Below are 10955 nucleotides of genomic sequence, written 5' to 3'. Positions count from 1 at the left end.
CCAGCCAGTTTACTAGGAAGTTGTTAAAGACTAAAAAGGCTACTACCAAAAAGGGTCAAATCAATGCTGTGCACGCTATTAGGTACTTATAGTGCTTCTAGTACTTATTGTAGGGTTTTGTTTATTACACCGATGTTGACTAACAAACTCTTGTACTTATTGTAAGGTTTTCTTTACTACAATGATGTTGTCTAACAAACTAGTACTTGTTGTTTATTACACTTATCCACGTCTGAGATAGAGCTTAATGTATTTTGCACTGATCCCTGTGTTTCTACAGTATTCTAGATCACTGGTATCTTGGACTCTAACCTACTGTACTGTACTAGGATGTACTCTATGAGTAAATGACAAAGCACTTTATAAGTCGCTCTGGATAAGAACGTCTGCTAAATGCCGTAAATGTTAAATGTAAATTAGGTAACTATCAAATACGTCTCCAAATATAACGAGAACAATTATTAAACAGCGTAAGATTTAAAAACACCAATCACTTTTTCAAATATTTCAAATCTACAAAACCGCTGTAAGTTCAAACGTATTTAGCAATAAGTGATTTGTGCACTCATACCCATGTAGAAGGCTACATATCCCTAATATAGCATTTAAGATTCTGGCCAGTGGATGGCAGTATTGCACCAAGAACAAATGGCCAGGGACAATTCGATAAGATTGGTAAATCCCAAGCCTCACAGATGATTGTGTGTTGTGTCCATTTTCACACTCCAAACACTTCAAATATGTGTCAACAGTCCTGTTTAAATCAGTCTTTCGTTGGTTCAGAATTTCTTCTCAGATTCCTCACACTTTTCCTCAATCCCAGACTCTCTCTTCCCAGCTTCCGCAGGATACACCACCTGGCATAATTTCTGCCCCAAGTGTGTCATTCGATCTGTGTGAAGACAGTGTCAGAGAAGGGACTGATAAAGGACAGTGAACGGGACAAAAAGCCTTTTTAAAAAGCCATGAAATCTTATCTGTGGTGCTTCCATACCGACAAAGTAAATAAAGCTCTTAGGTTTGGCTTCCCAGTAGACACCGAAGAGGTACACAGGAACACCCGACGTCAGTATGGCCAGCCCGATACAGCACACCACCGGCTCCTTGTACAGTGAGAAACCGAGCAGGAAGGCCCAGAACAGCAGGTAGATGACTGGCCATGCCAAGCTAATCTGTGTTAATTTGATATTGGTGCACAGAAGCAAAAACATTTGCTTGATATTGTTGTGTAAATGCCAAAATAGTAGTTAACTCATTTGTGACAAAAAAAATGCTGATTCCTAAATGTCTTTCACACCTAGTTTACTTGAATCCAAAAAAAAGGAAAGAAAAAAACAAACAAACAAACCAGAAGGGAGCTGCTCCATGGTGCCTCACCTTGATTGGTCGATACAGGTCCGGCTCTTTGATACGCAGCACAATCTGCCCGGCAACAGTGACCCCATAAAACAGGTAGTTTATGAAGCCCACGTAGTTGATGAGGGTGTATATATCACTAGTGCACAGCATTAGAAGAGTTGATATACACTGGAAAAAAGACAGGCAAGACACATTTAATTTTTGCTTGGTGCTTGGAGAGCTTTCCAAGCAGAATATAGAAACAGATGGCAACGTCTGAAGAACTTGCAGCGAATAGCAGGGCTGGTATCGGAGTGCAGCGGTCCACGTGGATCATTGCCAGCAGACGAGGAAGATGGCCCTCTCTTGCTCCAGCAAAGAATAAGCTGAGATGAAACAGACAGGGCGTGAACCCGAGGAAAAAACACTGATAATGCAAAACTCAGCGTGTCAGTGTAGCACGCGCCACGTGTACGCACAAAAGCACCTACTAATAGGATATTTAAACACAGTTCAGGTGTCTTATAATCTTCAACAAATTATCTAACAACGATGCCAAAACCCAGGTCGGGATTTTAGATTCGGCTCCATGGTTGCATGGAACTAAAAGCTACATGCAATGCTCTGATCTGTGGCGAGTAAATGCTTCTGACATAGGCTTGAACATGCGCATCACACGGTCGGTGAGAATGAGTGGGAACAAATTGAAGTCAAAAAGGAGGACATGCTACCAGTTTAGGCGGGAAGCAACTAACCGAGACGAGGTGAAGAGGGAGCCGTTAACACCTCCAAACGTGGACAGGGCCACAGACACGGGCATGATCCATGACATGACTCCCAGCAGTCTCTCGCCAAACGTCTGCCAGAGAGTTGGGTGTGGAGAAACCGCCAGGACATTCAATACATCCAAACAAGCAGGCGGACACAATAGGGACCGATCGCGTTCGCACACGTGAATGCGCCCAGGCATTAATGTTAATGGCAAACCAGCCACTCTGTCTGATCTGCTGATGAATGGGGCCTTTAATCCCCCAGTGAATGGAAAACTATGTAAGCTGCTTACTGCAGGGAAGAAGGCGCAGGCATGGACTCACCACGGCCACGGCGTTGGAGGCCAGTAGCTCCTGGGGACTCATTGCAGTGACATACGCCATGTTCGCGAACGCGTAAACAAACGTTACCAGCGGCAAGGAAATGAAGATTGCTCGGGGCAGATTCCTGTTTAACAGAGTGAAACCATTGTTACCGTTTTATTAGCATGCAGTTCTGTTTGTGACTTACTAAACGCATAGATTTTTATTTTTGATTAATTTATTTTAAAAAGATCATTTGTGAAACTTTGAAAACCAAACAGCACTTCTGGGCATAAATTCAGGGCTTGTTCATTGTTCTGAAAGATTTCACAACTGCTTAATATCAGAATCAAAGTCAGGACCAGTTTTATAAGCAGGTCATTTGCTTTGGTACGATGGGAACTGCTAGACAGTGAAAGACACGGGTGCACTGACATTGCTGACAGCTGGAAAATACACAGAACAAGAACACAACTAGTGTTAACATGTTAGCCTCTGAATGTCTAAGCAACTGTCTGATTAGCTGTCTGACAATTCCAGTTAGCAGTTTCTACTGTCAGAAATATTAAAAAGTTTGAACTAAAGTAGCCAAAGTCAGACCGAGAAAAAACACAGGATCATTGTAACAGATCTGCAGGAAAGTCTGTCTCACGTAAGACAGTCCTTTATAGAGCCACAATACAGTGAGATGCTTGAAGAAAGTCTGAACAGTTGCGTGCTACCCACAATGAATCTATATTCTTGCTCCATTGTTTACAGCTTCTGAAAAGTCCTGAGGCCTGGCATAGGGACACGTGGGAATTAGTTGTCTATTATCATTTTTATAAGCACTCATTATAATCAACCAAAGCATGATTCCACTTAACCTGTAGGGATCAATGAGCTCCTCTGTGACATAGTTGAGGAAGTTCCATCCCGCGTAGGCAAACGATCCCTGCAGGAAGGCCAGAGCAAGGCGGCCCACGTCATACTCCTGGAAAGGCTCGAAGGCATGGCCTGGCTGCAGCCAGTAAAAATGGCCTGGACCCACACAATTCTGTTCGCTCATCAAATAGTACTTCACACTGCATTTAGGAATAAATCTACAACAGTTCACAACAAGAGTGACATCACCAGGATGGACAGAGGCCCCATAGTAAAGGTGAACCGGGAAAACTAGGAAATAAATACTTTATTAAACCCATCATCATTTATCAGCTTTATTTTCCACTGATCATTTAGAAGAAATCTAAGTTTGGAGTGATGTAGAATGTATTTAAAAAGCTCTGCAAAACACATGCTACAGTTATTGTCACCCTTAAAAATTTTCATAGCTGAAAATAGCTGATATACATTTCCATACATATTTGACCTTTTTAAGGAACAATTGAGTATTTAGGGGTGCTTACAAATATCCACAATGTCGTGTTTCGCTTCCCGTCGTTTGAGGGTTATAAATAAAGGTGAGGTGACCTAAGGCAGAAATTTCAAGCAAATGTATCTGTGTTGAACTTGTCACACAGTATGCATCTGCTACCACCAAAGCACAAGTGTAAAGGTGCTTTAGAATCCCATAAACATCACTGAAACTTTGACTGGAATCAGGTTCTATGGTAAGATGAGACCAGAAAGAAGAGAGGCATTACCGGCAACAAATACAAGATGTGTGTTTGGTTCAAAAAGAGGTTAAGGGCAGAGCCAAAAAAAAAAAAACCCCAGTCTCCACTGTGAAGTATGGTGGTGAAGTATGGTGAAGTATGGTGGTGAAGTATGGTGGCAAAGTATGTTGAAGTATGGTAGTTAAATATGCTGAAGTATTGTGAAATATGGTGGTGAAGAATGGTGAATGGCGAAGTATGGTGGTAAAGAATGGTGAATGGTGTAGTATGGTGGTGAAGTATGGTGAAGTATCGTGGAGTATGGTGTAGTATGATGAAATATGGTGAAGTATGGTGGTAGATCCATGACATCGTAAAGCTATTATTCTTCCTTAAGGCCGTGTCCATTGTGATATGAATGTCATCAACACCAAAACCTACCTGCCTCTCCCAGGAGTCTAACGTTGGGTCAAGGTTGGTGCCCATGCTTGAGAGTGGTACTTTAAAATGAATACCATTACATATTACTGATTCCCTATTAGAAAATGTACCTGTAACCTAATCCCTAGGCTTCCTATATTAAAGTAACACAATCTGATTACTTTGCCTCTGGACTGCTTTTTAACCTATTAACTGTGAAACAGTTCCAGAAAACTGGTTCCCTATATTGTCAGCCAATACAGAGATCATTAATCTCCCACAAGCCCCTGTGTTTTCTCTGTGCAGATGCATGAACAACTCAGGAGATAAAAGCTGTAAAATATTTCCATACATACAACATGTCTCTTATCCCAGCAGCCCAACATTGCTGAGACTGGCGTCTTACTAGCGTGTAAGCAGGTGTTTATCATCTCATCATCATTGCGTGATTTACTATGAGGAAAATTCAGCATCAATGACATGGTGTTTAGACTCCAGGAATGTGTGACATATCCTCAACTAGAAAATGTATTTCAATTTTTGATTAACACGTCTAAATTCATATGAAACGAATAACATGTCAACGGAAAACAAATATCGTGTCATCAATGAAAAAAATCTCACACTCACGATAAACAAAGCTTTGTGAATTGCGTTGCATGTGTTAATGACAGCAAAGATAGGCATGAATTGCACCAGAAAGATCTCACAAATGCTCATCTGTTTCCAGTCACAAAATACAAAGAAATAAAGTAAAAAATACGTCAATTGCACTCTGGGTGGGAATAAACACAGGCTACATTCCATGCTAATGCTCTTTCAGAGCTACCACAGTCCTGGGAACTATTGCCTTGATTAGAACCATTACAAAGGAGAAAAAACACAAGACAGAAATAAGAGTGAACGAACTTTGTTCGGTCATAATGCCATCCTACTGGTAGCGAAAAATTGGAGAACTGTGCCCGTCTTTTGTCTGTAACTGTAATGCAATACAGTTACCTGTCTGGCATCCCGATTATGTTACACTGTTATATGCATTCTGTTACTACCCAGCCCTGTTTGTGTCTGCCACTGCCGGGAGTCTGGCTCTGGGTCACGGTTGGACGGTCCAGCAGAGAACGCATGCTCAGACAGCGGGACAAGGACACGCATACAGAGAGTGCAGAGGAATGGTTTCAGATCTCTTTATAGGTGCTCTCCCATCCAGCATTATAAGAGAGGATGCTATACTTCCATCTTGGGAAAAGGAGGCCGCACAAAGCACTATGGTTGCAGGATTTCCAACGACTGTGACGTGTTTTTTGAGATTTAAAAAAATAATAATAATAATAAAGTATTCATTTTTAATATTACTGATCTTTATCAAGGCTGCCAGTATCTCAGGAAGGCAGGGCATTGGTGTGTGGATGCCAGCGCGGAGCCTTACCCTTGCAGATCTGCACGATGCCCATGGTAATGATGAGAGCCAGGGCCAGCAGCTTGCCAGTGGTGAAGGTGTCCTGCACGCGGGTCGCCCAGCGCACGCTGGAGCAGTTTACCCACGTCAGCAACACTGTGGAGCACAGCGAGGACAACAGGATGAGACGAGCCTTGATATGCTCTCACCATGCTTTGGCTTCAAGAGACTAGAAAACAATAAGTCATAATAATGTATTAATAATAATCCCGTTAAAAAAAACCACAAAGTTGATGACTATGGTCACAGTGGTTTGGGTACAGCTGGGTATTCTGTATGTTGTCTGATGTCACACAGCAATGAAAAAGTACTGAACAATGAACAAAAACATGTTGCTGTTTGCGTTCCAAGGAATCCCTGAAATCCAATGTAAACAGAGAGCTAAAGCTTATAAAATTAAGCACAATCTAACACCACTCAAGGTGGTTTCTAAGAATCTTGCCCTTATAGTGTCTTGAAAACAAACCCATTGTACTTTTGGCAATAATGACACAGTCTATAATAACAAAGTGGGTAAAAAACAGTATATCATGTCATTTAGGATGTTAGCATATTTACACAAAAAGGAATAACATCTTTATATGGGCCATATTTAATTCAGAATTACTTAACCTGAAGACTTTTTGAAATAACTCAGCCAACATCCCACAGCCCTTTTAGTTGCTGGAAAAAATAGCATCCAGTGAGCCTTTGGTCACATGACTCGTTGGCTTTGGGGATAAGGAAGTGGATGCCTCCCCTAATAAGCCATGACTGTGGGGAGGACATTTGAGCGAATCCCAGAACTGTCTCGTTATTCCTTCAGCCTCTCGTTTCTCTTCTTGTCGAGTTCAGAGTGCATGACGCAGCTGAGGCGAGGAAACCAGGAAAGGTGGCGAGACAGCGAGCGGCAAACGTGTGTGCTGGGACAACCTCCCATCATCTTTGGCCCATGAGAAGCCCAATGAGTAAGACATGACCAAGCGAGTCAGGAGAGCGTGGCGGTTCTGGGCCTCTTACAGTACAACAAATCTCCTTGGAAACTGCAGACAGTCAAACACCTCAACATATGCTAACAGCAGATAAGTACTAATAGATACAAACAGCTAGTGCAATATGTGCTTTTTGCTTTGTTTTGTTCACATGACAGAGATAACCTATGTTGCAAGCATAACTGACTTTGTTGATTATTGGTTTTTTTTTGTTGTTGTTGTTGTCAAGTATGTGAAATACATCAACATTTCTGCTGCAGTTTGACATGGACACAAATAATTGTTCTGAAAAGAACACATTCCTCATATTGAAATGTGCAACTGTCATGTGGGGTTGTCAGCCAAGCATGCAGTTGCCTTCTGCAAATGACACAGTGTACTCCACTGAAGGGGGCACCTCCGAAAATAATTTTAGCACCTCCGTTCAACTCAGTACGGGTACATTTGAAAATATTTCCAGGTCAGGAGGTGAGAGCATGACACAGATGGAGGATGTGAGGTTAGGCTTTTGGAAGTCATGGCTGGAGCTGTAGATGAACGGGAGGCGGGCCAATCACTACTCACGGAGGCACAGGGCTGCGAGCAGGCGCGAGCCGCTTTCAGGCACGCCGCAGGCAGGGAACAGAGGGTGCAGGATGTAGTTGGAGAAGGTGAGGGCCACCACGGCCTGGTTGGTGGGATACATGGCCAGTACTGCTATCCACAGCCTCAGGAACCTGTGGAACATGCACAGGAAACGAGCCAATGACCCCCCATCCTGTCACAGCCATTCCGGTGAGCAGAAAAGCCCTGCGATCAATCTTACCCAACCAGGCCGCCAAAGATGTCATTGACATAGGAGTAGTCTCCCCCAGACTTGGGAATGGTGACTCCAAGCTCGGCATAGCACAGCGCTCCGATGGCGGTGATGACTCCCGTGCCTATCCATACAATGAAAGCCACGCCCACTGAGCTGGCATTCTCCAGAACTCCCTTGGGACTTACAAATATCCCAGAGCCAATGATGTTACCTGGAGATGTGGGCGGGAAATGATCCGGAATGTCAAGGGAAAGGGCATGTGTGAGCCGTGGGGGAGTGCGCATCAGATAAGAGGGAGTCAAAGAAATCCCACATCATTAAAATGGCTGCAAATCTTTTCAGTGGAAGGAAGCTTCTATTTTTCATTTTTAAGTTCTGGATATCCTTTGGAGATTTATCTGACATCTACAAAGAAGCGCTGTTCCTTTACACACTAGGCTTTTCTGCACATGTATGTGTTTGTGTGTGTGTGTGAGTGTGTGAGTGTGTGTGTGTGTGTGTGTGTGTGTGTGTGTGTGTGTGTGTGATAGGGGGGAGAGTGGGTGTTGCATCAGAAGCTGTATAAAGTAGAGAGGAGAGCCTGCTTATAGCAGCTAAGCTCCAGAGCTCCTGTTTGGCCACCTAGTTTGTATGCAACGCATTGGCTGTCATTATTATTTTACAGCCGAACTCATACCTTCCCTCTCCTCTCCACAGACAAATCTATTCCCCATGATTCTTTCAAAATCTGTTCTCTTGGAACTCTTCTGTGTTTTCCCATTTTTATGTTATGCAGTAGGATGATGTTTGGAGAAATGCAGAATACAGTGTGGTTAATATAATAAACGTATTTCCTGGGAAAACAGCAAACATATTATTTTTCCATCGGTAGTCATTAAATTAATTAGTGAGCAGTGTGGACTGTATAAAACGCTGATGCACATTTGTACCTAAAAACAGGCTGGACTTTGGAACACTATTTTGAAGGTGCAAGCAAACTAAAAAAAGCATAGACTGAACTATTTTATTCCTTTAATGTTTTTTCTGTGAGATGTTGATTGCCTACAGAAATGCGATGAACACATAAAGTAGGGTTAAGACTTAAGACTCACCCACAATAATACCGCAGGCGCTGAGGAGACCAATCTCCTTTTTCAGGGCTACTGCTGAGTGCGTCGATTTCTCGCCCGTCTGTGAGGGGGGCCCCTCGGTTGCCCGCTGCCTGGCACCGTCGCCCATCCTTCCAGGTTGTCGAGTTTAAAATGTACTAGGCCGCTGGTGCAAAAAGGGATACAAATACCAATGAAGTCAGCAAGCATTTAAACGTTCATCCCTTCATCCAAGAGGGGAGCATTTTACGCATGGATTATTTGCCATACCAAAAGCTGTATCTGTTCCATCCAGGTCCTACATCTGCACAAAGTGTTTTCATTCGGTCAGAATTTCACTTCATAACACAATTAATACTTTTTTTCCCATTCGAAACTGCACATATGGATTTCACTAAAACCAGTTGAAGCGATGCAAATTAAGCTAAGCTACGCTTTGCTCAGTGCACACAAAACTAATGACCTCTGGGTCTTTTTTCGCCACTTCTCATGCTTCGCCGATAAATGCAGCAAACATACAGACTGCGAGACAGGCACATCAGTTCGTTTCCATCCTCGCATATCAAATTAGATGAAGACGTCCGGCACTAGGCGCAGGGATACGGTGCGGTTCTACCCGCGGCAGTGCGACTTCGCACAGAGGAGTGAACTAGCAGCCAGCAGGTGTGCAGAAGCTGGAGGGCTTAATCCCCCCAAGACAAGAACCTCCCCCACTTCACACCACAGACAGTCCTGTGCAAATATCCATGCAGCACGGCGAGGACATTTCACCTGCAAAGCTGAATAATCTACACTGCATCAGAGCAAATGTTTATCACACTTATGCAAAAAAACCAAAAAACAAAACAACAACAACCCCAAAAAGCATAAATAAAGCTGTCAGTAATATCCACATTGACTATATTGGTGTTTCTCAAGCATCTTCAGTGAGAAAACACGCAACAATGCCGTGCAGCGCCGTTCCCCGTCAGTAAAATGACCGAACAGGTAGTCGGTGGCTGCGCGTGCCAGGTGTACGGGCGCGTTCCGCATCCCCAGAAGTGTGACGTAGCACCTGGGTTATGGCCCGGGCTAAAAGAAACAGGCATTGCCTAGGCAACGCAGGTCATGGTCCCCTCTGATCAGGGACCTGTAATGGAGACATGACCTCCAACACACGCACATGCAAAAATCATTCGTTTTTTAAAATCTGTTTGTTCAGTTTTGCAGAGCACAAACTGTTGAGCACTTCTACCAGCGGGCAGCCTGCCTCCGAGGGCACACATTTCTCACTGGTCTTGATCGACATCATGGGCACCCAGTTTGATATACAGCCACAGGATATAGTGTACAGTTGCATAATGTTGATGGGCTGAAAGTGGTTAGTGTTGTTCTTCTTTCGCTGGCTTCATTTACATGCTCGGTTAATTTTGTTAAACATATAAACACTTTGCACATCTGATAAAGCCCCGCCCCCCCCAAATTGTGTTTCTCTAGAAACCTGCATTTTCCTAACATCCCTCACACACAGGTAGCGGTCTCCTGTAACGTCCTCTCTGCAGCTCCTGTGTGTGGTAAGGTGAGAATACTCCTCCAGTTTCAAAAGGCAAAGGGTCTGACAGATCATTGGTTCTCCCATACAGTATACACATACATCCACTGGAAACATGCAGAGAACAGAAGCTTTGACTTCCACACACACCCTGTTGGGTTCATGACCAACACAATGGCACTTTCGGGGTTTTTCTGAGCATACAAACTTTTAAGTGTGTTGCCAAAATAATGGAGGTGAAAAATGTTCTCTGCAGTCCTCTGGTAAACAGACGGGGAGCGCTCGCCGTTAGGAGTTCAGTACCAAAGCCATCCAGCGACTGTACCAACAGACAACGTGGACACTCTGTCTGGTACCAACTGACCAGCTGTCTGACTTCTGCGTATTGGCCTATAGCTCCCTTCCTACTAATCTTGTATTAGCACCCCCCCCCCCTCCCACAGGTTACTCAATAATGTAATACCACGACACTTTTTATGAAGGAGGATGTGAGGTTAGGCTTTTGGAAGTCATGGTTGGAGCTGTAGATGAACGGGAGGCGGGCCAATCACTACTCACTGGAGTTCTTGTCTTTCATAAAGATGAGAGAAAAGGGTGTGAACTGGGCTCAGAAGGCCCATGCTTCTGCAAACCGCCGGTTCTATTTCCAATTCCAAGACACAGTGTGACTCAGAGATTTAAAGCAAAAAAAAAATGAGGCAC

The 10955-nt window shown here is 43.7% G+C and overlaps 1 protein-coding gene across 1 annotated transcript; it reads right to left on the bottom strand.

Moving 5' to 3' along the window:
* Positions 1 to 686: 686 nt before the first annotated feature.
* Positions 687 to 9095, bottom strand: slc7a8b (solute carrier family 7 member 8b). Its single transcript, XM_027028741.2, has 12 exons — positions 8993 to 9095; positions 8726 to 8888; positions 7641 to 7845; positions 7400 to 7551; positions 5835 to 5960; positions 3278 to 3431; positions 2433 to 2556; positions 2094 to 2197; positions 1628 to 1724; positions 1378 to 1527; positions 995 to 1172; positions 687 to 892 (listed from the first exon to the last, which is right to left on the bottom strand). The coding sequence occupies exons 2-12, from the start codon at positions 8850 to 8852 to the stop codon at positions 780 to 782; spliced, it is 1530 nt and encodes a 509-aa protein (XP_026884542.2). The 5' UTR covers positions 8853 to 8888; positions 8993 to 9095; the 3' UTR covers positions 687 to 779.
* Positions 9096 to 10955: the final 1860 nt, after the last annotated feature.

The sequence above is a fragment of the Electrophorus electricus genome, chromosome 18 (assembly GCF_013358815.1).
Source record: "Electrophorus electricus isolate fEleEle1 chromosome 18, fEleEle1.pri, whole genome shotgun sequence".
Taxonomy (NCBI): Eukaryota; Metazoa; Chordata; class Actinopteri; order Gymnotiformes; family Gymnotidae; genus Electrophorus; species Electrophorus electricus.
This window is presented reverse-complemented; position numbering and strand designations above follow the sequence as displayed.